The sequence below is a fragment of the Emys orbicularis genome, chromosome 6 (assembly GCF_028017835.1).
Source record: "Emys orbicularis isolate rEmyOrb1 chromosome 6, rEmyOrb1.hap1, whole genome shotgun sequence".
NCBI lineage: Eukaryota > Metazoa > Chordata > Testudines > Emydidae > Emys > Emys orbicularis.
Genome location: NC_088688.1, coordinates 15,927,662 through 15,955,086, shown reverse-complemented (window position 1 = coordinate 15,955,086; position 27,425 = coordinate 15,927,662). Strand labels below are relative to the sequence as shown.

At 42.4% G+C, this 27,425-nt stretch overlaps 1 protein-coding gene across 1 annotated transcript in view; it reads left to right on the top strand.

Moving 5' to 3' along the window:
- MYO5B (myosin VB) overlaps positions 1-27,425 on the top strand; it is a 256,177-nt gene that overhangs the window by 162,115 nt on the left and 66,637 nt on the right. Inside the window, exons 19-22 of the mRNA XM_065406951.1 lie at positions 3,742-3,898; positions 5,639-5,878; positions 19,852-20,088; positions 26,598-26,682. Of these exons, the coding sequence (XP_065263023.1) occupies positions 3,742-3,898; positions 5,639-5,878; positions 19,852-20,088; positions 26,598-26,682 (719 nt within the window). The remainder of the gene's footprint in view (positions 1-3,741; positions 3,899-5,638; positions 5,879-19,851; positions 20,089-26,597; positions 26,683-27,425) is intronic.

Here is a 27,425-nt window from a genome sequence, read left to right as displayed (position 1 = left end):
TGCATGTCAGGATGAATGACACTGCTGGATTCCCACTGGAATGGATTGGAATGCTCAGCTGGGTAAGGCACTTAAAGAAATGGGCGCTCAAGTGATTTTCAGAGGAGTAATTCCGGTCCCTAGAGAATGATGGTGAAGGCATGGCAAGATAATGAAGACCAACAGATGGCTCAAGGATTGGTGCTCTGTGGAAGGCTTTGGGATGATCGACCATTGGGAGGCATTTACAGAAAGAAGACTCTTATCAACTGATGGGCTCCACTTGACTACCTAGGATATTAACCTTCTGAGATCAAGCCTGGCCTGATTGATAAGAAGGGCTTTAAACTGGGAGATGAGAGGAGAAGGTTGAGAGACTTGTGAAATCATCACACCTGGCTTCAGGATTCAGGAGCAGGAAAATCCCCTAAATGAAGATATAGTAAGGGATAATGGAACACGCAAGCTAGAAAACCTGGTGAGGTCCAAGGGAAACAACTGAGTTGCTTGCACACGAATGCAAGGAGCCTGGGCAATAAAATGGAGGAACTGTAACTACAGGTACAGGAAGTCAAATCAGGTATTACAGGGATTACAGAAACAAGATGGAGTAGCCCTCGTGACTGGAATACAGGTATTGAAGAGTTTGTCTGTTTAGAGGAGAGAGAGGAATAAAAACTTGGAATTTCTTCAAATGAGCTATACAAAAATGATTTGAAATTTGCATCCTAAGTAAGGGGAAGAAACTTGTAGGGAAAGGCTCCCAACCCAGCTGGATGAATAACCACCTTGAAAAGGTTATTAGGAGTAAGCAATTTGTTCTAAAACCTTGCATACTGCTGAGGTCAGAATAACAGGTTTGTAATTGCCTGGATCACCTTTCCCACCCACCCCCCCTTTCTTAACTATAGGTACGATGTTAGCTCTTCTCCAGTCGTATTGTCCTACCCGTGAATAGATTTATTAAAAATCCTTGCTATGGGACTAGCAATCTCATGTGCCAGAGTGGGTTTTTGATCCTTTATGTTGTCTGCCTTCAACCCCATTTACGATTTCTCTTGATGGAATTCAGTCTGTTAGCTGAAAGGTTGCTGAGTAGTAATCTATTCCTTGGCTCTGAGTTAATGTTTTCCATTCAGAGGTACTGCAAAATAAGCTGCAGCCCAATTAACCCTGTTTGTACTTGGGTGACACAAGATGCTGTCTATTGAGCTAAGCGTCCTCTTCAGGCAACCCATCTTTTAAACACGGCCTGTCCTTTTCTCCTGATTTACTGAGTGAATGTTGATTTTTATCAGTTAATTTGGATGGCTGAGGTTGAGGAATCTCTGTCCCTTCAGAGGTGACACACTGATTTCCTATAAATCACGCTATATTGCGGATGTATATTTAGAGTTGTCATAACTGAATTCGCTTCATTCTGTTTGCAGTTATGAAATGTAACAACCTCATGGAAAATGCGGTGATGAGCAGAGCCAGGGAGTGGGGTGATTTTATTTATAACAGTCACAGACGTCTCACGTAGTGGCCGCAACTCCTGTCCAGTCAGTACTTCATTATTATTACAGTAGTGCACACACGACCTAATCAGGGCTCGACGGTGCCAGGTATTGTACAAACACATAGACGTGGTCCCTGCCCCGAGGACCTTACAGTCTACTTAAAGCTGAGGCATAACAAGTGAGGATGACAAATAGGAGGGGAGGGAAGGAAGAGAACACGGGTAGCAGTAATTAATCTCACCCAATGACGTCAATTCACGTTGTGCAACATTTGACGCTTACACACATTTTAAAATATTATTTATTTGCCTCCCACCCTCTCGCTCCTTTTTGCATAGATCAGTTCAACCCCATCCCTCTGCCTACCTATATAGGGGCTGCTGGGGACATGTTGTTTCTAAGCCCTTGGCCTGTGATGGGGAATCAGGGAAGACTGGCTAGCCCTTTCCCTCAGCAGTGGCTGGAACTTGCTGGGAAGACACAGCCTGAAAACCCTTAATGCCCAGGAGTGTGCTGCCATAATGCAAACTGCCTGGCATTGTTAGGAGTTGAAATAAAGGGGCACCTACAGTGTTGGGGCTGCATTTCCTTCATATCAGCTGATGAGGAAACACAGACTTCCAGGTGAATGGCATATCTTAGGAATGTGCCTTCATAAGGCAAGCTTTGCACAAACAGTGCTCAGTGGAAGAGGATTATAGACCTAGCGCAGCCAAGCACAACCCAAGTAGGAGGTTGTATGGTATTTCTCCTGACAATTCCACACGAAAGTGAAGATTCTTTGAGATCTCATTGAGACCCTGTGTATCAAGCAGTCATGACCTCTAGAGCTGGGGTGGCGGGAGAGCGGGAAGAGGGAGAGAGGAATCTTATACTTGGTGAACATGAATATGGAACTATCCTGATTGACCTTACCTCAACCCTCTGCTTCCTTTGAGATGACCTTGCTGTGACATCCATCTCTTCGTGCTGGGTGCATAGAGAATGGTGTTGCTGGATAAACAGCCTTTTTGCTCTCAGGGCCGCCCAGAGGATTCAGGGAGTCTGGGGCAAAGCAATTTCGGGGGCCCCTTCCATAAAAAAAAGTTGCAATACTATAGAATACTATATTCTCGTGGGGGCCCCTGCAGGGCTTGGGGCAAATTGCCCCCGTCCCCCCCTCCCCCGGGCACCCCTGTTTGCTCTTGCCTCCCCTCCCTGGTTGTTAAGAGGTTCCAGTTCTGTGGGATGCAGTGAGGCATTGTGTGTCTGTAAGCAGGAATGCAAGGGCCCATACAAAGAGCTTTTTTTAAATTTAATGTTAATAAAAAGTTTAACACAACTTGTAAAACCAAAGCAAATACAAGTGTGATGTTTCATGCTGAGGGCAATGAATACATCATAAAATCAGTGAAACAAGCTAACCATCAAACTAAACTGTGGTTTTATGGATATTTATTAAGAGATTTAACAATAAATTGGTCATACATTTTCCCCATATAGTCTCAGAATGGCAGCGGCACACAAGGGTACTAATCACTTCCCAAATTATCCACTGTGTATGAATCGCTTGGAGTCCTGCTCATGAATGTTGCCAAACCAGTGCGCATTGCTTTAAATGTCAAATCAATTTGCTGTTGTTTTGCTCAATGTACTTGTAACCAGTGAACACGCTGTACTACTCTTGTTTTTGGTAGTAGAGGACTGGAATAACGAACCTTGATGATGATGACGGTTTAGAGTTTTGAGGATTTAAGACAGGGAAAAAAGAAACCAAGAGAGAGAGTGAGATGGAAAAAATAAACTTTTTTTAAAGAGAAGTACTAAAAGCAGTTCCAAACGTTACATTTGCTGTTAGTGTTTCAAATATCCCCAGATACAGCGAGCCTTTAATGGATGGATGCACATCACCATAATTTAACAGGAGAGATGGCATCAGCTTCTTTTCCTGAGTTTACTGCTGTTTTTCTCTCTCAAATAGTGTCAAACAACTCATCAACAAAGGATTGTTTGCTAATGCAGCTTAATACCAGCTATGGCAAAAATGTTGTGTATAGATATGGGTGACATGGTGGAACTGAATTAGTATTACCATTAAAACAATGAGGAGTCCGGTGGCACCTTAAAGACTAACAGATTTATTTGGGCATAAGCTTTCGTGGGTAAAAAACCCCACTTCTTCAGATGCACCAGACTTCTCGTTGTTTTTGTGGATACAGACTAACATGGCTACCCCTCTGATACTTATTACCATTAACCTCTTCTTCCTTGCACTTCACAGACTGGCAGACCACCTAAGGAAAACAAGAGCTGCCATCATTTTCCAGAAACAATACCGAATGTTGAGGATCCTTCATGCTTTCCAGAAGATCCGCAACGCCACTATCACTATTCAGGCCTTTACTCGGGGCATGTTTGTGAGGAAAATTTACCACAAGGTACTACTACTTCACAAAATGTCACTGCATTAGGGAGAGATGCCTTTAAATTTATCTACCAAGAGTTCAGTCCAGTCGTGTATTTATTGAAGACGCTTTGATCTTTTCCCCAAATTGTGAGGTTTTGTATTTCTGGAGTTCCCAAGTATTAACTGCAAATATTGCAGCACTAAAGCTGTGCGAGCAGAAATGATTAGGCAGCAGCGCCTCAAAGGACTAGCTTAATGAAGTTATTCACACAAACAGATGCGTATGGGCATAGTGGAAATCAGGAAATGTCATCTGATGTAATACATCCAGTGAAAATCTTACCTGAGGAAAAATGTACACGTCTGAGCCATGCTACTGTCTGTTAAAGTCAAGCATAAATGAAAGGTGGCTAGTTGCTTTCACATGTACTGCAATTGCCTATTTAATTAATGATCTCCATTAATTTTAATGCAGTAACAGATGCCAAGTGAAAGGAAATAAGTGATGCTGATGACCATAATAAATGACACAGGAAAGGACTGCCAGACTCAGGAGACGGGTAATGGCATAGGGTACCCTCCACATCAAAGTCATCAGCTGAGATCCAGCTCCACTTGGTAGTCACCAAAAATGATTATTATCAGATGGCTGTTCAGTGGTTTCAGTCCAGTTTCCAAAGGGCAGACACCCATGTGACAAAAAAGCATCACTACAATTGATAATAAGTAAGGTCACTTGTACCCTCGGTCTAGAAAAGAGGTCAAGAATGAATGGGCATGTAGACTGAACTAGCCACTTGGAAGATCCCTGCAGGCCCCAGCTGATTCCCATTGGATTGGGGAGTGGGGGGGACTCACACTGTCATTGCTCACGCAATACCTGTTTTGTAGATAGGGCTGCTATTCTACCACTGTTCAGAAACGCCTTAACAATCAAGTATTAGAGTTGGGTGGAAACCAAGCCTCTGGATCCAAACACCCTCAAGCTTTAGGGAAGTTTAGATAGAGAGCTGGGTCCAAATGCAAACTTTACAGCTGATGTGTGGCTCCATGTATTGCCACATCTGGCACAGTGGGTTAGTGTACTCCCCTATTGCCCTCAGAAGATCTTAGCGTAAAATTTCATTAGCTCGCTAAGTGAATTTAGTAGGTCTCCTGTTTATTCCTTGAACAGCCATCCACATCTCTACAGCAGCCTGTATTCATGAAAGTGCCAAGACCAAAAATTATAGAGTGCTGTAAGTGAAGACTAAGACGCATCGGAAGAGCTGTGTGGAGATACTTGCATAGCACCTCCTTAGTTCCTTGTCGTTCCATGGACTCCTGTGTGACTTTGGGAAAGTCGCTTAGCCTCTCAGTTCCTCATCTGTAAAATGGTGGTAACAGCATCTTCCTACCTCACAGGGTGTTGTGAGGGTAAATACATCAATATTTGTGAGGTGCTCTGATAGTATAGTGATAGTGGCCATACAGGTACTGAAGATAGATGGAAAATATAAAAAAGGGGGGAAGCCCCCCCTAAAATAATAGCAATTAGATGATCAGTCATCTATTCCTGCAACTGTTTTACTAGAATAATGTAAAGATGCGGGGATGTTACTTCAATTCCTTTTGGGGCAGAGGAGAAATGTGAGGGGAACAAACAGGGCAGTGCTGTGCAGTAAATTCAATTGGGCCATTGTTACTAACCAATAGCAGCTTTGTTTTATGCTCCAGATTGTCTTGTTTCTGCATGTTTCTCCTGATTCTTTTGTTTCTGCATGTTTTCTAGATCCTTTTGGAGCACAAAGCTACCATCATCCAGAAACATGCCCGGGCCTGGCTGGCGCGTAAGCAATTCCTCCGCTTCAAGTGTGCGGCTGTGGTCATCCAATGCTACTTCAGGCGCATGAAGGCCAGGCAAGAGCTGAAGAAACTGAAGATTGAAGCACGGTCTGCACAGCACTTGAAGAAACTCAATATCGGCATGGAGAACAAGGTGGTTCAGCTTCAGAGGAAGATAGATGATCAGGTGAGCCCCAGAGTACGGTCTATTGGAACAACTTTGGTTCTGTTTCTGACTTGCATGCATCACGCAGGCAGAATTTGGGAAGTGGATAAACGAGTGGCTGACTAGACTTGATGTAACAAGTATTGTTCCAGAGTGGTTTACGTGGGGCTATACTTTCAGCACACCCGAGAATTGCAGCTACTGCAGAATGTGGCTACCATTTGTTCAATGCGACTTCCCGTAAGTCGCGTGTTATGCCTTGCACTGGCTGCCAGTTGATGTATAGGTGAAGTTTAAGGTGTTGATTTTTTAAATACTGTGTTGTCTTCTGCGTGGGCCCTGCCTACCTTAGAGACTGCCACTCTCTGAATGATTTCAGGGTGGCTGCCAGCACTTGAGCTGGCTGCCAGCACTTGAGCTAGCTGCTGCCAGGGCATTCTCAATGAAAGGTCCTCACCTCTGGAACATAAGAACGGCCATATTGGGTCAGACCAATGGTCCATCTAGCCCAATATCCTGTCTTCCGACAGTGGCCAGTGCCAGATGCATCAGAGGGAATGAACAAAACAAGCAATCAGTGAGTGATCCATCCCCTGATGTTCACTCCCAGTTTCTGGCAATCAAGTGACTAGGGACATGGGGTTGCATCCCTCACCATCTTGGCTAATAGCTATTGATGGACCTATCCTCCATGAACTGACTTCCTGCCCTCGGTCTGCCAAAGCCAGGACATGCTGCCAAGTCTGTTTGGTGGAGTTTTTTGTTTGTTTGTTTGTTTCCCCATCCCTCTCTGATCTGGAGGGAAGGTACTGAGGTACAGTGGCTATGGGATTTTGAATTCAGTGGCTGAGGAAGTGTTTTATTGGCATTGTGCCTCTTAAACTTCCTTGTTTAATTCTGTTGTTAATATTTTTACACATGCCAAGAGATTACTGATTATGCTTTTAAGAAATCTAAATAAATACAGCAGAATACTTGGTAAATGCGTAAGAACCATGGGAGTTAATGTTCTTGCTTAAGTTCTAGAGATAGGGTGACCAGACGTCCCGATAAAATCAGGACCGTCCCAATATCTAGGTGTTTGTCCCGCCTCTGGACTGATGCTTGGTCGGGATGCAATTTGTCCCGATATTTCGCAGTACTCCTTTTATTTTTTTGTGCTCCGCCAGCAGCACTCCGCTTTTTTTTTTTTGCTCCGCCAGTGACACCCCCCCCCCCATGCGTCCCGATATTTTCTTCCTCTCATCTGGTCACCCTATGTAGAGATTTCCTGCACGCACATGATTAATGTGAAACATATTTCACTGATCAATCAAAAGCACAAGAACAGGAAAAGCTTGTTTCACTGCATTCGTTTACCAAGACTAATCTAGCTGTCATCATGTGTCATAGCTTTGCTAGCTGAAAAAATGGAAAGATGATGAAAGCACATTCTGGAACACAGTTTGACCAGATGTCACATAGATAGTAGCTAATATTTCTCCTTTGAGGAGCGTCCCTGTGGGTTCTCCACTTCCCTGCGCCTTTGACTGGAGAATTTCAGCAGCAGTGCTCGTCTGTGTCACGCATGTATCTCCCTGTCGCACGCCGTTATCGGCGCCTATCTAGTGCATGTGACCAGACCCCCCCTCAGTTCCTTCTCAGCCATCCTTGGCCTGAGACAGAGATCCCAGCAATGATTAAAATCAATAGCTAGTTTAGGATTATAACAGTCTTTTAGTATTCCCGAAGCTGGCAGGCTCAGAGTTGAGAGGCAAACAGAAGCCTACCTCCTCTGCCACAGTACCGACAGAGCTGCCTAAAGATGCGGCACCGATGCAGTCTCCACAGGCTATGGCGCCACCTTCCACTCCCATAGCACAGAGAGCTCGTGTGTCAGCACTGACGCCTGCATGCACAATAACATTGTTGACACCAACCACCTCGGCACTGAAACCACCGGCACCGCTCCATTTCCTGCACCAGAAAGACTTACTGATCTCAGCGACGCCAGAATCACCACTCTTTGATACCAATGTATCTCTGGTACGCATGGTCCCGTGTCAACCCACCACACCTTCACCACTCCTCTCCCATCCACACTATTTCAGCATAGGCTCACCTGTACAGCCTAAGTCTTACCACAGGGTTGACACCCAGACCGGGTAATGGCCACCCATAGATGCCACCACCTATGCCATTCCCCATGCAGTGGACCTACTGGGACCCCTAGAGGGCATACAGGAGACAATATGCCTGGCCCCCAAACTTCTACAGGGAGAGGATTAAATTTCCCCCACCACCTTCACTGGCTACACCATCAGAACCTCTGGAGTAAAGCTTTGAGGAACAGGAGGCAGCCCTGGAGCAGGAAATGACACCATTGGCCAACATTTCCTCCTCTTCTCCAGATGAGGCAAAAATGCTATGACCATCCACAACTTCTGATGATTTCAAACATTTCCAGGAGCTCTTCAAAAGAATTGCCGATTCCCTGTAGATCCCTGTAGAGGAGGTCCCAGAGTCCCAACACAAATTACTGGACATTCTCCAAACTTCATCTTCGTCAAAAATAGTGTTTCTGATAAACGAACACTTATGGAGCTGGCAAAAAACATGGCAGACAACAATACCGCCCACTTGCAAAGAGAGTGGATAAAAAGTATTACATTCCCTCAAAGGATGGACCTTTTATTTTCTCACCTCGCACTGAACTCTTTAGTTGTTGACATTGTCAATCAACAAGGCAGACGAGACCAATCCACCCCATATGACAAAGCGTGGAAACAATTAGATCTTTTTGGCCTCAAGGCCTACTCATCAGCCGCTCTTCAATTTCAGATTGCAAATTACGGTGCACTGATGCCGAAATACAGCCACACAAACTATTCCAAACTCACAGACTTTATTGATTACATACCAGAAGACAAAAGAGACCAATGTAAAGCCATCATCTCCAAGGGCCATCTCCTAGCCAAAAATGCCTTATAGGCATCTCTAGATGCAGCAGACATGGTGGCACACTCCATGGCACACCACCATAGTTTGCATTGAGCTTCCTGGCTCCACCTGTCTGGCTTCCCAAGAGAGGTACAATCCACTATGGAGGACCTCCCTTTTGATGGCCAGAAGCTCTTTGCAACAAAGACTGACGAGTCCCTCCACACCCTGAAGGACTCTTGGGGAACCCTTTGTACCCAGGGGATATACACACCTGCAACAAGAAAAAAACAGGGTAAATACTATCCCTCCCAGCAGACAAGGTCTGCCCCGTATGCCCAACAACAGAAGGAATACGACACACAAAGGCACAGATCGAGACCTCCAAGGCATTGACCACCTGCGCCTCAGTCATTGGCGTCCCAGCAACCTTCTGCAAAACAGCAATTTTGAGGGTTTGGTCGAGGGCCCAAGTGACCTCCCACTTCCTCAGTGCTGACACCATCATTGACCATCCCCCATTTCAGACACTGTTTGACCCCTTTCTGCTCAGCATGGAAATCCATCACCCTGGGTTCTAGAAATAATGCACACAGGCTGTTCAATACCTTTCATCTCCATCCCTTCTTCTCACCCTTCCTCCCCATCCCTCTTCAGAGACCCCTCTCACAAACATCTTCTACAGCAAGAGGTAAACCACCTCCTACATCTGTGCTCTCTGGAACAGGTGCCATCACAACACAGAGGGAAGGGTTTTTATTCCCACTACTATTTAACCCAGAAAAAGAACAGGGGATAGAGATCTATTTTAGACCTCAGAAAACTCAACAAATTTGTAAAGGTCCGGCGGTTCAGGATGGTCACGCTAACAACAATAATACCAGCACTGAAACAGTGGAACTGGTTCTCAGCCCTCGACCTCCAAGGCACCTGTTTTCATGTAACCATACATCCCGCTCACAGGAGGTTTCTCAGATTTACTCTGAGGACAGAACGTTGTCAGTACAAAGTTCTACCTTTCAGCATCTCAACAGCACCATGGGTATTTTCCAAAATTCTTGTGGTAGTGGCAGCACACCTCTGCAAGCAACGGGTAATAATATTTCCCTATCTGGATGTTTGCCTACTAAAGGCACTTACCTGGGCACATGCCCTGGACGTTACTCACAGGAGTGTCGCCTTCTTTTCACATCTGGGATTACAACTAAACATTCCAAAATCAACACTGACACCCGTGCAGAAACTGGACTTCATTGGGGCCCATCTCAGTGCTCTGGAGGCCAAAGTGTCACAGCCAACAAACAGACTTGTCACTATAGTCAATCTGATCTCCACAGTACTGAGCAGCCCACAGATATCAGCACAGACCTGCCTCCAACTATTAGGTCATAGGGTGGCAACTACATTTGTGGTATGACACGCAGGACTTCTCATGCACTGCATTCAGGACTGGCTAAGAACCATCTGCGTTCCATAAAGACACAGTCTGAACAAGCGCCTCACCATGCCACTCAAAGTCAAAGACTCAACATGTGTGTGGGAGTCCCTTTTACACAGACTCCACCTTAAATGATTCTCACAACAGACGCCTCCTTGATAGGCTGGGGGGGCTCACCTACAGCACCACACAATTCAGGGCAGATGGTCGTCTTCTGAGACACTGTTGCACATAAACCACCTGGAACTGCACACAGTTTGCAGCGCATGCTTGCGCTTCCTACCCTTGATCAGAATTGAGACCATAAGGGTAATGATGGACAACATTGCCTGAGTGTTTTATATAAACCGACAGGAAGGGGCAAGATCACACTCCCTATGCACTGAAGCCATCAAACTGTGGAATTGGTGTGTCCAGCACAATGTCAATATTGGGAGCCTCGTATCTCCCAAGACGTTAAAACACCACAACAGAAATATTAAGCAGAGAATTCTCCCAGGGAATGAGTGGGAACTAAACATGCAGAGCATATTCAGACATTGAGGTCCCATCTATAGACCTCTTCACGACATCTCAGAATTACAAATGCCTGCAATTCTGCTTGAGAGCAGGATTGGGCTCCTGATCCATGGGGGATGTCTTTTTCATCAAATGGGACGTGCCACTACGATACGCGTTTCCCGCTATCCCCCTCCTATCGAGGGTGCTTCACAAAATAAGGACCAGCAAGGCCAAAGTCATCTTGATATCCCCCACATGGCCCAGACAAACTTGGTACTTGTATCTATTGAGGATGGCAGTATGTATGCCACATACTCTTCTCCTTCTACCTAACCTTCTATCGCAGGATGCCGGACAGGTTTACCACCCGAACCTGGAGAGGCTTCACCTAAGAGCATGGCACCTACATGGTTCCATCACGACGAACTGACCTGCTCGGAACAGGTGAAGGACATATTATTAAACAGCCATAGGACAACCACATGTAATACTTACCTGCATAAATGGAAGAGATTCAACATCTGGTGCCAAAACAAACAAGCCCGGGCTGTTACCGCTCCCTTACCAATGATATTAAAATACATATTGGAACTTAAAAAATCTGGCTTATCTCTTATCTTCATTAGAGTATATCTCATGTCTATTGCCTCTTTTCACCGCAAGGTGGATGGGATATCTCTATTTGCCCATACTATAACTAAATGCTTTCTCAAGAATATCAGAAACGTCTAACCTGAAATTTGAGTACTTACCCACCTCGGGACTTGAACTTGGTTCTCTGCTGCCTCACCAGAGCCCTATTGGAACCATTAGCAACATGCTCTCTGACACACCTATCAAAGAAGGTGGCTGCCTTTGTCGCGATCATGTCTGCTTGACAAGTGGGAGAGATAGGGGCTCTTCTGGCACACCCCATACACCCATCTTTTTCAAGGGTCAAGGTCATGCTAAGACCTCATCCTAAATTTTTACTCAAAGTACCTTCTTCTTTTCACTTGAACCAACCAATCCATCTTCCCTCGTTCTTCCCTAAACTCCATGGGAGCAAATGGGACTCAATATTACACGCTCTGGATGTCAGACGCACACTAGTGTTCTACCTTGAAAGAACTACACCCTTCAGAAAGTCACTGAGGCTTTTCATTTCAACTTTGGACTGATCTAAAGGTTCCATTAGCTCCAAAACAGACTCTGGGTGCATTCAATTTATTGGGTGCATTCAGCTTTGTTACCAACAGAAGGAGTTACAACCCCCAGCAGGGATCCAAACCCACTCCACCAGATCCTTATCAACCTCAGTAGCCTTTTTAAACAAGCACCGATCATAGACCTATGCAAAGCAGCTACCTGGGTATCTGCACATGTTCACAGAGCACTATGCAATAGACCAGGCTCAAGATCGGACACCCTGTTAGGACTTACTGTATTGTCATCAATTACCCATGCAACTCTGAAGCTCCTTCCATCCACTGAAGGGCACTGCTCAACAATCACCTGGAATGGAGCACCCACAGGGACATTCCTCAAAGAAGGAGAGGGTTACTCCCCCTGTGCAGTAACAGGTTCTTCGAGATGGATGTCTATGTGGGTACTCCACTACCTGCCCTCCTCCCCTCTACTTCGGAGTTCAATATACTGACTCTACAGTAGAGAAGGAACTGAGAGGGGGTCTGGTCATGTGCGCTAGATAGGCACCGACAACGGCACGAGACTGGGAGAGTGCATGTGCGACCCAGATGAGCACCGCTGCTGAAATTCTCTGAACAAAAGCGTAGGGACACACATTCATCTGAAGTGGAGCACCCACAGGCTGTAACCCTCTCTTCTGAAAAACACGCCGTGTTGATTGAGGTGAAAAGTAAAACCAGGCAATTTCAAACCACATGCTTGAAAATCCAGAATAGCTAGAATTGAAACACATACTTCAGACATAAATTTGGGAAAAGTGTTTTTCTTAAGCTTCCTGCTTTAACAAATATCTGGAATGCAGAATAACTGCTACATTCCATTGGACCGTACCATATTTTAGACTTGATTTTAACAAATAGGGAGGAACTCATTGAGAATTTGAAAGTAGAAGGCAGCTTGGGTGAAAGTGATCATGAAATCATAGAGTTTGCAATTCTAAGGAAGGGTAGAAGGGAGTACAGCAAAATAGAGACAATGGATTTCAGGAAGGCGGATTTTGGTAAGCTCAGAGAGCTGATAGGTAAGGTCCCATGGAAATCAAGACTGAGGGGAAAAACAACTGAGGAGAGTTGGCAGTTTTTCAAAGGGAAACTATTAAGGGCCCAAAAGCAAGCTATTCCTCTGGTTAGGAAAGATAGAAAATGTGGCAAAAGACCACCTTGGCTTAACCATGAGATCTTGCATGATCTAAAAAAATAAAAAGGAGTCATATAAAAAATGGAAACTAGGACAGATTACAAAGGATGAATATAGGCAAACAACACAGGAATGCAGGGGCAAGATTAGAAAGGCAAAGGCACAAAATGAGCTCAAACTCCCTTTATTCCTGTAGCTAAACAAGAAGACTTTTTATCAATACATTAGAAGCAAGAGGAAGACCAAAGACAGGGTAGGCCCACTGCTCAGTGAAGAGGGAGAAACAGTAACAGGAAACTTGGAAATGGCAGAGATGCTTAATGACTTCTTTGTTTCGGTCTTCACCGAGAAGTCTGAAGGAATGCCTAACCTAGTGAATGCTAATGGGAAGGGGGTAGGTTTAGCAGATAAAATAAAAAAAGAACAAGTTAAAAATCACTTAGAAAAGTTAGATGCCTGCAAGTCACCAGGGCCTGATGAAATGCATCCTAGAATACTCAAGGAGCTAATAGAGGAGGTATCTGAGCCTCTAGCTATTATCTTTGGAAAATCATGGGAGACAGGAGAGATTCCAGAAGACTGGAAAAGGGCAAATATAGTGCCCATCTATAAAAAGGGAAATAAAAACAACCCAGGAAACTACAGACCAATTAGTTTAACTTCTGTGCCAGGGAAGATAATGGAGCAAGTAATTAAGGAAATCATCTGCAAACACTTGGAAGGTGGTAAGGTGATAGGGAATAGCCAGCATGGATTTGTAAAGAACAAATCGTGTCAAACCAATCTGATAGCTTTCTTCGATAGGATAACGAGTCTTGTGGATAAGGGAGAAGCTGTGGTTGTGGTATACCAAGACTTTAGTAAGGCATTTGATACGGTCTCGCATGATATTCTTATCGATAAACTAGGCAAATACAATTTAGATGGGGCTACTATAAGGTGGGTGCATAACTGGCTGGATAACCGTACTCAGAGAGTTGTTATTAATGGTTCCCAATCCTGCTGGAAAGGCATAACAAGTGGGGTTCCGCAGGGGTCTGTTTTGGGACCGGCTCTGTTCAATATCTTCATTAACGACTTAGATATTGGCATAGAAAGTACGCTTATTAAGTTTGCAGATGATACCAAACTGGGAGGGATTGCAACTGCTTTGGAGGACAGGGTCATAATTCAAAATGATCTGGACAAATTGGAGAAATGGTCTGAGGTAAACAGGATGAAGTTTAACAAAGACAAATGCAAAGTGCTCCACTTAGGAAGGAACAATCAGTTTCACACATACAGAATGGGAAGAGACTGTCTAGGAAGGAGTATGGCAGAAAGGGATCTAGGGGTTATAGTGGACCACAAGCTAAATATGAGTCAACAGTGTGATGCTGTTGCAAAAAAAGCAAACGTGATTCTGGGATGTATTAACAGGTGTGTTGTGAGCAAGACACGAGAAGTCATTCTTCCGCTCTACTCTGCGCTGGTTAGGCCTCAACTGGAGTATTGTGTCCAATTCTGGGCACTGCATTTCAAGAAAGATGTGGAGAAATTGGAGAGGGTCCAGAGAAGACCAACAAGAATGATTAAAGGTCTTGAGAACATGACCTATGAAGGAAGACTGAAATAATTGGGTTTGTTTAGTTTGGAAAAGAGAAGACTGAGAGGGGACATGATAGCAGTTTTCAGGTATCTAAAAGGGTGTCATAAGGAGGAGGGAGAAAACTTGTTCACCTTAACCTCTAAGGATAGAACAAGAAGCAATGGGCTTAAACTGCAGCAAGGAAGGTTTAGGTTGGACATTAGGAAAAAGTTCCTAACTGTCAGGATGGTTAAACACTGGAATAAATTGCCTAGGGAGGTTGTGGAATCTCCATCTCTGGAGATATTTAAGAGTAGGTTAGATAAATGTCTATCAGGGATGGTCTAGTCAGTATTTGGTCCTGCCATGAGGGCAGGGGACTGGACTTGATGGCCTCTCGAGGTCCCTTCCAGTCCTAGAATCTATGAATCTATATATTCTGGGAGTCAGTTCATTTGACAACCAACTAGAAGGTAATGAATAAATTGAATAAATACACAGTTTGCAAAGCCTTTTGAATAGGCTTGTTTTAAACCTGACCGGCCATCTTTGTAATACAAATACATTGCATTTTGAAATGGTAGATTTTAGGTGACAGATGCCTGACAGTTTGAGAGACAGTTTTAGTATGGAGGCTTTTGGAAAAGATGAAGTCGTTAATCAAGTGCTGTTTGTCATAAGAAGGCTACAGAATAGCTTCTTGGTTACGGGTCTTTTAGCAAGAAGAATTCAGTTTAAGGGATTTTCCCTGTTCGCTATTGAGGAAGTAAGTGAGCTATTCTAATTAGATGTGTTTTGCATTATCCATTTAGCTTCACAACATAACATGAGCATTGCAAAGGCAAATGTTGGAGATCATCCAAATGGCTCAGTTGTGCGATGGAAAAATTCCTATTTATGTGGGCTCTTCAATTGTCCCTTTCCAGATAAACAGTCTCCTTAATTGACTCCTTCACTACAATTCACTTGGTGATGGTGATGTTTTCAGATAAGTTCTCATTCTGGTTACCATATACACAGACGATAAAAGGTGCTGGGTTATGTGGTACCCATTCATTAGCAAGTACCTTTTGTCATTCTGTTGGGGGCAAGTCAGGAAACGTTCTGTACCACGTGCAGTCTCTCTTGGCCTTAAAGCTTGCATGCCTCTGTACTACACAAGAGTTCCTGTTGGCTGCCTGCAGTATTGAAGAGGATAGGAAATTTGTATGTGCCGGCTTAAATACGTTAGTCCAGACAATCAAGCCATCAGTAATTAATACTATGAGCCAATGTCACCACTTTTAGCTTCAAATGAGTGGCACTCACGTATGGCAGTGGTGAATGAAGCCTGTGAGTCCAATTTTCAATCTTGGGTGCCTGGTTTAGAATGCCCAATTTGGGCCACTTGCATCCACATCTAGGTACCTAAAATTGATATTTAGAGACCCAAGTACCCAAATGCAGACTTAGTTGCCATATCTTAGCCACCCAAGTTTGATTACTGAACGGGCACCTTACATAGCAGCATGCAAATCAAAACTAGAATCTAAACTCCACAAAAGCTAGCCTACAGTGAGCCCATTTACAGCTGTTTGTAGTTGTATAGTCCTGCAGACTGCATCAAGAACACTGTTGTGAAGGTTACAGCATGCTAGGAGGAAAAAATCGCCAGCCTGTTTTCATCTGTAAAAGCATGGGCCTGTCCTCATTTAACCTTAGCTCACACTGAATTAAGTAAGATAAATGTTAACTCATTGAGACAGATCCCCTGGGTGGGGATTTGCTGTGTTATAGAAGAAAGCTCCTGCCAAACCAAACTTTCTGCTGATATCCATTGTATTGTTCCTCAACCACTTGTCATTATTTGCTGCAAGGAAAAGGGTGCAAAGATAAAAATAGAGGAGATATGATCTTCAGATATTGTTGGCTTTTCTGATCCTGAATGGCAAAGCGTCATGCAGAATTATCATTCAGCTGGGAAGCAGGACTTGGGCAGCTTATAGGTAGATAGAAATAGTTGGCTTAGTGCTGGGTTAGAGCTGGGCCTTTTTTTTTTTTTTCCCCCCCAGTCAAATAGTTTATTTGAAAAATGCAGTTTGGGTTGGTTGAAAACTATTTGCAAATTCGCTGAATAGTTTTGGCCAATTTTGTGTGTGCGTGTGTGCTTGATTCACAAGGGGACTTCTGCACTATTTACAAAATGGGGAGGAGGTGGTGGTGCTGCTGAGAGTGCCCCTTTAAACGTTCTGCTCAGTAGTTACGGTACTCTCCTGGGTTCATTTCCGCCCCCCGCCCCGATATAGAGCAGGGATTTGAACTGGGGTCTTCTATCTCCCCAGAGAGCACCCTAACCACTGGGCAATGTGGTATTTTGGGACAGGTCTCTCTCAATCTCTTCTGTTAAAGCTCTTCCACTTAGTATAAATAATTTAAATATTTAGTAGAGCAGGGTCTGGGACTTGGGCCTTCTACCTTGTAAGAGAGTTCACTAACCACTAGGCTATCATCATTCTCTTTCTCACCCAATGACTATTCAAGTATTTCATACAAAGCGGAACAGCTTCATCAGGAGAGATTAAGAATAACCCACCCCAGAATAGCCTATAGCCTGGTGGTTAGGGCATTCACCTGGGAGGTGGGAGACCCAAGTTCAAGTCCTTGCTCTACATCAAGCTGAGTGGGGAATTGAACCTGAGCTCCCCACATGCTTGGTTGATTCCCCTGACCACTGGGCTAAAAGTTATAAGGTATGGCTCTTCTTCCTCTGTCTGTTTTGGGACTAGTGCCAAAATCCCCTGGTGAATCTAGCGCTTCAAGAGGAAATGTTCTCTTTGACCCAAAACGCACTTTGTCAATTTGCTGAAAAATTCTGAAATTTTCCAGATTCAGTTCAGGTCAAACCAATTGTTTTTATTATTATTTTTTAGAACTGCCGATGAACTAAAAAATCAGTTATTCGTCCAGCGCTCCTCCAAATCTCTTGTTGACGTTTCTCTTTTTGATGAAGTTAGATTTTGTACCTTATGCACCTTTCAGAGGGAAGAATTAGTACCCTCTAACCCTCACTGCTTTCTCTCCAGCAAGTCATTCCGAGCTCTCCATTCAGGAAAGACGAAGGATCACCATTTATTACTGTTTTGGGAGGTGCACATGAGCCTCTCAAGCGGCCTTTTACCCAAATTTTAATTTAGTGCCTATCTAGTTATCGTGACTCTTGTTCATTGTGATGGTGGCCTCCTACAACGTACTTTACCCCCAGGTACCTCATTTCATCACATCAGGCCTATTATTTTAGCCATTTATGCTTCCATGTTGTGTGTCCTAAAAAGGTGATGAAACATACATATAAAGTAGCTGCCTGTGACTCTCCCCTGTGAGACTGTTACCAAAGAAGCGCACTGTGAATCTGCATAGCTTTACATGCATGCACACACCTCATTGGTTTTCAGAGGGGTTTGCTTTGGTACTGTGCAGGTGACTTATTATGCTTCAGACAACCAATGCTAGATGCATGTGGCTTTGCTGCCTTTGGGAAGGTGAATGTTCTTTTGTCTCTGTGACTAAAAAGTGCCCTGATTCTTAATGGGTATTGAAACGATATCTGTCACCTGACAGATCCAAAATCTTATCTTTGGAACTCATGCAGAAAACTTTACTTAGCATTAAGAGAGCAAACAGTGGTCACAAGTGCCTTTACAGAGGAGGAAGAGTCAGAGTTTCATGAGCTGGCGAGAATGTGTTGCAGTTCTTCACCGCCAAAGCATAACTTTTACTTCTAAATGGACCTCTTTGGAAATGGCCATTGACTTCATTGTGGCCAGGGCTGCAGCCTTCGTGTTTGTTTTTTGTTAACACCTATTTAACTTCAGTGACTAATGACCATTTTTTGGCAAAAGAGATAATTGTTAAAGATTTAATACCCTGATCCTTTCACAGCATTGCCAACCCCAAGCATTCAAAATTTATGAATCTGGGCCTCCCAAAATCATGAGACTTTAAAAATAATACATTTGTGGCTTCTTTGTTTTTGCCTTCTGGCTTTTGAGCCTTTAGGCTTCACATTTTCAAGCTTTTCTCTGCAGTCACATGGGCTAGAAACTTTAATTGATCAAAATGAAAGCTGGGATTCTCCTGTACTCACCTGACTCCAGGAGCTGAAGCTTTGACAAAAGCACCAAATTATGAGAGTTAACTGAAGCACTTTTGTCAAGGTGTGTGAGCTCATACTATACATCTTGAGATGCCCCCTACCCATCAACACATCCTCCAGCAAAGCCAGGGAAGACCAAGTAAAACTCAACCAGAGAAAAACTGTTTAAAAAACAAAAAATCTTTCAGGTTTTGTTAATACAGCAAAAGAAGCAAAAAAGGGCATAAACCCAGTTTTTAAAAATCCTTTGCAGGTCACTTTAAAAAAAGCAAAAGAAAAGAGGAAGAGTTTTAAAATAACCTTATTTTTCATAAGCAACTGTACCCAGGGAGATGGCTTTGTAATACTAGTAATGATATTTGATAGACTTTTCACCTAAGAGGACATGCTGCTGTGATTTGTGAATTTTCAGGGGAAGAAAGAGAAATTCTTTTGTGCGGTTGACTGTAATAATAATCAAGGGAATTGTACGATATGTGATTCCCATTAACTTTGATTTGAGCCACAAGCATCAACCAAGGGGCGGTGAATTTTCAGATCTCAAACTCTTTAGAGGAAGCTACTTAAGTGAGCAATTGGTGACAGGTTAAAAAAAAAAATCAGAGCTAGTGAAAAGGCCTATTGAACCACTGCATCCCATAGATGAGGCATAGAGCTTTGTGCTCAAGCCTGCAATTACGTTACAGTTCATTGTCACAGCAGGATCCTGAAGGCATAAGTGCTGAGAAGAAAAAGATAAACTGCATCATAAAATACTGCAAACCAATTGCATTAAGCAACGCTGCTTATTTTGAAGGTGTAATAAAAATATAGTTTACTGTTTCTGTTACAAGAATTAACAAACATTATTTGCATTTATTTCTAGTTTAACAAAGTAAATAAATGCTTGTATAATTGTTACAGAAATATTACTATTAAGATTTCCTGTTGTCATTTTAAATTGGGTTTGGCTTATGTCTGCTTTATTAATTAGGAAAGGGGACCATATATGCGCACTGCCATCTACTATTTAAAATGTATTACCTACCACATTCAGGATTTTTCTATCTGTTGCTTTTGCAATTGGTCCTGCTCACGTAATCCTTTCCTTTTTGCTGGGTTGTGGCTTGCAGAACAAAGAATACAGGCACCTGAATGAGCAGCTCTCTGCACTTACCTCTGCCTATTCCACTGATGTGGAAAAGATGAAGAAGGAGCTGGAGCAATATCGGCAGAATCGGGGGGATACCAACCAGCTTGTAAACTTGAAAAAAGAGATTGAGAGCCTCAGGCTGGAGCTCGAGAAATCCCACAGTGAAAGGAAGATTATTGAAGACACCTATGATAAGGAGAAAGATCTACTCCGAAAGGTATGTGTTGTGTTTATCGCGTGCCCTCCATGTGGTGTGTAGGCACCATGGAGGGTAGGCCTTTTTTTTCAGGCAATCAGAGGCAGATGTTTTTGTTAAGAATCTAAGGGTGAGATTTTCAAAAGCACCTATGGGACTTTCAGTGGGAGTGAGGCATCAGACTCCTTCAGGGGCTTTTGAAAGTCCTGCTTTTTCATCCTTTCACTACATGAAGTCCACTGCTTATCCACACAATGCGGAGAGCAAGTGGCAGTTCAAGCTTCCCTGCCTCTGTGCCTTAACCATGGCCTGGGCATACGGTGTTAGGATGGTGTTTGTATCTGGTCAACTTTGCACAACAATAACTATGAAGAAACCATGTGGGCACAGTTGGGTCCCAAATAACTGTGTTCGCTAACTACACAAACATGCAAGGCCTAGCCACACATGTACGGCTGCTTTGACTGGTTTCTGGTGGCTTCTAAAACATAGGGCACAGAGAGCACCATTAGTGGGCACACAAAACCGTTTAAAGGATACTATCATCCTGTTCTGACACAGTGTCGGGAGTGAGGGCTTGTTCGTTGCACAGGACCATTCAATCTGTGGCCGTGAGACTGCTAATGATGCTGATCATGGTGGTTTTGTGTTGTGGGTACCTGTGCACTAGGAACTGGATTGAGATTGCTAAATCACTTCCCATAAGCAATCAGCCTGCCATTTCTAACAACTCTCAGTACTACCAGCTTAGCTGGATTTGAATCAGTATATTGCACTAGAGGCAGAAGTTGCTTTCTGCCCCGGTATGTCAATACACCTGAGCAATCCATCTTTCTTGAAATTGAAGTTATATAAAATGTTGGCAATATCGAGCCTTTGTACAAGAAAAGCACTAGTGTGAGCAGACACTAGCCTTAAGGGTACGTCTACACAGCAAACACCTGTGGTTGACCCAGGTCAGCTGAAGTGGGCTCGGGGCTGTCAAATTGCTATGTAGACATTCAGGCTGGTTTCCCTGTTGGGATTGGATGTGAAGAAAGCGTGCTTGTACTAAGCATCCTCTGGGTTTAATTGTAAAGCTTTGGCTGTTTGAGTGATTTGATAATGTGGCTCTCATAGTAAATCATCAAAACTCTACGACTAACGGCTCGTAGGTACAGGGAAATTAACAGGAATAGTTATTGCAGAAAAGCTATCGTGTGGAATAAAGTGACTTTCGTTTCGGAATAGAGTGTCCGCAAAGGAAGCTATTCTGGAATATTCCAAATTGCTATTCCAGTCCATTTCCTTAGGTCATCAAGCCCTAAGCTTTCCCCATAGCTATATTATGGAAACATGGTGAGAAAGGCAGAAATGCATTCTCTTTAGATTTTAGCACAAAAATCACCTGAGAACATTTTTTTTTCAGTTAGATCAAGTTGATTGTGTCCTTTGCTTTCTTGAACTTGTGACAGCTGCTGACATGATCAAGTCCATTTTGGTTCCAATGTAACTGCAAAATCTGTTCTTAAGTCTTACGCTTTCCGCTTTTCTCTGCCATCTTCCTACTTTTAGGATAATTCTTCTCATTTATAGGATGAGCATCTCCTTTTCCTTTTCTGGTGTGAATACTTAGAAACAGTTCTTTATGGATTTCAAGAGATTCGTAACAGAGTTCTTCGGTGAGTTGTGAGGATTCTCACAAGCTAGCAAAGATTTTTTTTTTTTTTAGGACAATCCTAACATCTTTTGCCAGTCTAAAGGATCAGTCTTTCAGAAGTGCTCAGCACCCACAATTGGGGCTAGATTTCAAAACAGCTCCCAAATAAGGACCAAATCTTCAAAACTGCTCAGCACCCAACAGCCCCCACCATGCAAATAGGTAAAACAGACAGTTCTCAATGGGAGCTGCTGAATGCTGAGTGCTTCAGAAAATCCAGCCACTTCATGTAGGCAAATGTGAGCTGAGCTCTCTTGAAATCTGGCCCAAAAGGAAATGTGTTGAAGATAGAGACTTCCAACTGGAGAAGGAATTTCTGCAGCATTGCTGCTGAATAACATGCTCTACTTATCTACACCTGCATTAAATGGACCTTTCTGTTCTCACCACGTTTCTCTGAAACGTGAATGTTGATAAGTTCCCATTTCTCTTTCATATGGAAACAAGAAAGCAATAAACAAAACCCATTCGGTCTGATATAAAAGAGCTTTAATTTAGGGTTTATCAAGGATAAAGGATAGCTTCTAGCTAAGGATATTTCTTTTTGTTTCTAGTCTATACTATTCTTTTCTTTCTCCAATCGAAGTTGGGCCCGAGGCTGCGAAATCTCTATTTTTCCATTCCCAGTGTTTGTGGGTTACTTTCATAAAGGGCACATACATAGTACTTTAGCCTTTGGGAAATATTTTTCACTCAGTTAGCTTTAAAGGTATTTAATGTAAGGCTCTACCATACAATCTGCTCTGTAGCAGAAATTGGAGTTCTTTCTCCATTTGTTTTTTGTCAGGTATGGCACTGGATACTAGTGTCCTGTAAAAATGTGTAGTTAAAACTAAAACATGCTCCAGTTCTCAAAGTAGAAATACTTCGTTTTTCATAAATTCATAGAATAATAGCATTTGTGATAATCTACTCTGACCTCCTGCATAACACAGACCATAGATCTTCCCTGAACTAATTCATGTTTCAGCTTCCAGTTGTTGGATCTTTTTACCCTTTGTCTGCTAGACTGAATAGCCCTCTTAACAAATTTCAGTTCCCCATCAAGGTATTTATAGACTGATCAAATCACCCCTTAACCTTCTCTTTGTTAAACTAAGTAGCCTGAGCTCCTCCAATCTAGCACTTATAAGGTATATTATCCAATCCTTTAATCATTCTCATGGCTCTTCTCTGAACCCTCTCCAGTTTATCAACATCTTTCTTGAAGTGTGAACATCAGAACTGGACACATTATTCCAGCAGAGGTCACACCGTTGCTAAATACAGAGGTAAAATAACCTCTCTACGCCTAGCTGATATTCCCATTTATACATCCAAAGATTTGAAATAAAATATTTTAAATACATGAAACTCAAGTTCATATTCTGGTACAGCATAATCATATATTCATCCAGCTCAGACAGTCATTAGTAATTCTGCATGGTTTAGAAAAAGGCTTTTCTTTATTTTATCTCTGTCTCTCTCTCTCTAGTCTGCAGCAGTATCCATTAACGTCAGTACACAGAAAGATAATAGAGCACATAATTAGGAAATCGGTTTGCAAACATCTAGAAGATAATAAGGAGATAGGTAACAGTCAGCATGGATTTCTCAAGAACAAATTGTGTCAAACCAATCTGATAGCTTCCTTTGACAGGGTAACAAGCCTTGTGGATGGGGGGAAGCGGTAGATCTGGTATATCTTGATTTTAGTAAGGCTTTTGATAATGCCTTGCATGGCCTTCTCATAAACAAACTAGGGAAATACAACCTAGATGGAGCTACTTGTAGGTGGGTGCATAACTAGTTGGAAAACCATTCTCAGAGTAGTTATCAGTGGTTCACAGTGAAACTGGAAGGGCATATCAAGTGGGGTTCCTCAGTGATCAGTTCTGGGTCCTGTTCTGTTCAATAACTTCATCAATGATTTAGATAATGGCATAGGGCATATACTTTTAAAGTTTGCAGATGATACCAAGGTGGGAGGGGTTGCAAGTGCTTTGGAGGATTGGATTAAAATTCAAAATGAGCTGGAAAAACTTGAGAAATAGTTTGAAGTAAATAGGATGAAATTCGATAAGGACAAATGCAAAGTACTCCACTTAGAAAGGAACAATCAGTTGCACACATACAAAATGGGAAATGACTGCCTAGGAAGGAGTACTGTGGAAAAGGATCTTGGGGGGTTATAGTGAATCACAAGCTAAATATGATCAACAGTGTACCACTGGCAAAAAAGAAAACCTCATTCTGTGATGTATTAGCAGGAGTGTTGTAAGCAAGACACGAGAAGTAATTCTTCCGCCCTTCTCCACACTGATTAGGTCTCAACTGGAGTATTGTGTCCAGTGCTGGGTGCCACATTTCAGGAAAAATGTGAACAAATTGGAGAAAGTCCAGAGAGGAGCAACAAAAATGATTGAAGGTCTAGAAAATTTGACCTCTGAGGAAAGATTGAAAAAATTGAGTTTGTTCAGTCTGGAGAAGAGAAGACTGAGAGGGGACATGGTAACAGTTTTCAAGTACATGAAAGGTTGTTACAAGAAGGAGGGAGAAAAATTGTTTTCTTTAACCTCTGAGGATAGGACAAGAAGCAAGGGCTTAAATTGCAGCAAGGGCGGTTTAAGTTGGACATTAGGAAAAACTTCCTGTCAGGGTAGTTAAGCACTGGACTAAATTGCCGAGGGAGGTTGTGTAATTTCCATCATTTCTGGAGATTTTTAAGAGCAGGTTAGACAAACACCTGTCAGGGATGGTCTAGATAATACTTAGTCCTGCTGTGAGTGCAGGGAACTGGACTAGATGACATCTCGAGATCCCTTCCAGTCCTACAATTCTATGATGCAAACCTGTTATGTATGCAGACATAGCAGAGAGCTGGATGTGGATAGTGATAGCTTGTGAATAGATCATTATAAAAGATTTGTAAGTGACTGTGCTTGAACACCATAGTGCAAAGCAGGTTGAATTTCTGACTGCATTAGAATGTTCTCTCTGCTTTTACTTCCACTAACAATTTTGGTAACCATTTTTAAAATAAAATATCTCTATTTATTCTGCCTTCCCAGAAAACTGAGGAATTCAATATGAACAAATCATTTAGGCTGCCACTAAAGATACATGGGTTTTAGCAGGATTGTGTCATTATTCTTGCTTGGACAGTGGAAAAACCTTTATTATGCTGTAGTATGGAGCTGGTTTTCTTCAGGCAGCTCAAGATCCCCATATGTTCTGTGCAGCTATTTTCTAAATTATGATGGTCGTGCTATGAACTGCAACTGCAGAGACCTAGCGAATAACATTATATTGGAATACTGTGTTGTTTTGTTCTCTCCTTCCTGGCAACAGTAGAAGTGTTCAACTTAAACAGAGCAATACGTCACACTTCTTAATATAATGTTTTAATGTTTTGACTTGTCTAAAATAATACTATTGAATAAATTAACAGTACCAAGGATAAATAGATTTAGTAGGTAGAGTAATGCTACTAGTTTCACTCCAGGAGTTGAGGTGTCTTGCATGATATTTAGTTTTACTTTGTCTCATGTTTTAAATAGCATTTCTTATAACTTCCATGTTTAATAGGGGTTGTTAGTGCTCAGTCAGTGCAGTCATCAACTATCTGTCAGTTACTGTTGGAGGAGGAGGAGGAATTATTATGATTTATTATCTCTTTGTACTACGGTAACATCTAGAGGCCCTGATCAGGATTGGAACCAATTTGCTAGGTCCTGTAAAAACAGAGTAAAACAGTTCTTATCCCAGAGTGCATATAATCTGAGTATAAAATTCAATGAGTGGGTATAAACATAAAATTTCAGAGTTTAAAAAGGTTTGAAATATGTAGTATTTTGTTTGTCAGGCACTTACATCCATGGTGATAAGCACAGTATAACGACCTAGACAGACACATCACCTGGAAAATTTAAATCTTCTGCATAGTCTTTTTTGTGTGAGAACATTTTCTTTCTCTTTATTTTGCCTCTAAATCCCCTTTTAATTGGCAGGTGTGCTGAAATGCTGTTATAGCTGGTAACACATCTGCTTGGACAGTTGGCTATCCAGTCCTGTATAGCATTCTGGTTTCATTTATATTGTACATCACTTTTTTTTTTTCATTCTTTTTAGAATATTCAGAACAATGGTGTACTTTTTCTCCTCTGTTTGTACCTTTTCTCTGTTCCTTTTCACCTTTCTGAACCCTTTCACAGCTGCACCATTGATACTTTGTCTCTAACACATGTCATGGTGTTGTTTTCTTTCACATTCCAAGTCCTGTAATTGTAACACCTGCAAATGGCATTTGCGCTGCCATAGAAATCTATACCTAGCAAATGCCTGTTTTGTGATACTGTGTAGTAGAAGGATCAATTGCAGAATATTGTAACAAAGTCAATGTTGTAATTTTTAAGAGAGGTATAGATCTTCAGTACTTAATTCTGAGCATGGGCTTCTCAGTATTTGGATGACATAATCAACTATTGGAGCCCTGTGACTAGTATGTATTGTGTTCCTATTCAAAGAAATAGATATAATTTGCCAACTTGACCTTTTTTGCATTGAGGTTTTGCAGTAAACACAAGTGTCTATGGGACAATTTACTTCGAAAATAAACACCGTTCAGTTGCAGTTAATATCTTTTTTACCACTCATGCTCCTGATGCAGTGAGAATAGCTCCAAAATGGCAAGGAGAAAAAAAACCCTGTTTGGTTTAAAAAAACAAACAAACAAGAAACTAACCAACCAAAAAACCTGTGTGTGTGTGTGAAACTTATTCCCCTGAAGAGAGCCTGACCTTGAGCTGGCCTACACTACAAGAGGTATTACTTTGCCTTGTTTCTTCCTTAGCGCGTATCAGACCTAGAAGAGGAGAATGCTCTTTTGAAACAGGAAAAAGAGGAGCTTAACAACAGAATCCTATGTCAGTCTGAAGGTAAGAAGAATGGTTTATAGCTTCATAACACTTGTAATAAACCGAGGATTAAGCTGTTTTTCATAAAATTAGTTTCTCCCGTATGCCCCAGCAATGGCTCATAAACTGAAATGTGCTAATCTTCCAGCATCCTTTATTTCTTTGACAATGTTTGTTGTTATTCATCAGTTCTATTCTCTCTGTACTGCCAGGGGATAAGACAAGACATGAACCTGATTTAATCAGGGAGGGATTAAACACGGAATATAGTACCTAAAGGGGTTTTCCATTCAATTGCATCTTAGAATTTCATCAGGATGACTGTGATGGGGGGACAACCCTTTAATGCTGACAGATGGGAGCCTAGAAGCAGAGATGTTCAAACAGTAATATTTGGACAATGATGAATGGCGTCTTGAATGTGACAGAATGAAGTGAAATTTTAAAGCAGAGATTTAGATTGTGAGAGAACTACAGAGGGAAACAATCTGGAAAGTCCCAGGACGTGAAAGGAATACATTCCACCCTTGCATGTATTGTGCTTATTATCAGACTCTATTCAGCTTAACATAGCAAAATATATTGGCTTCAATTAGAGGTGAATTTTTGAGTGCCTTTCAGCAGGCACTAGCTAGCATTAGGCATAATGCATGCCGGGCTCTGTGGAAGCTTCCCAGTGGACCCCTGTCCAGGCACTTCAGTCCTGACTGACTGCCAGCTATCCCAGGACTTAGATTTTCAAAAATTAAACTCCTAAAACCTAA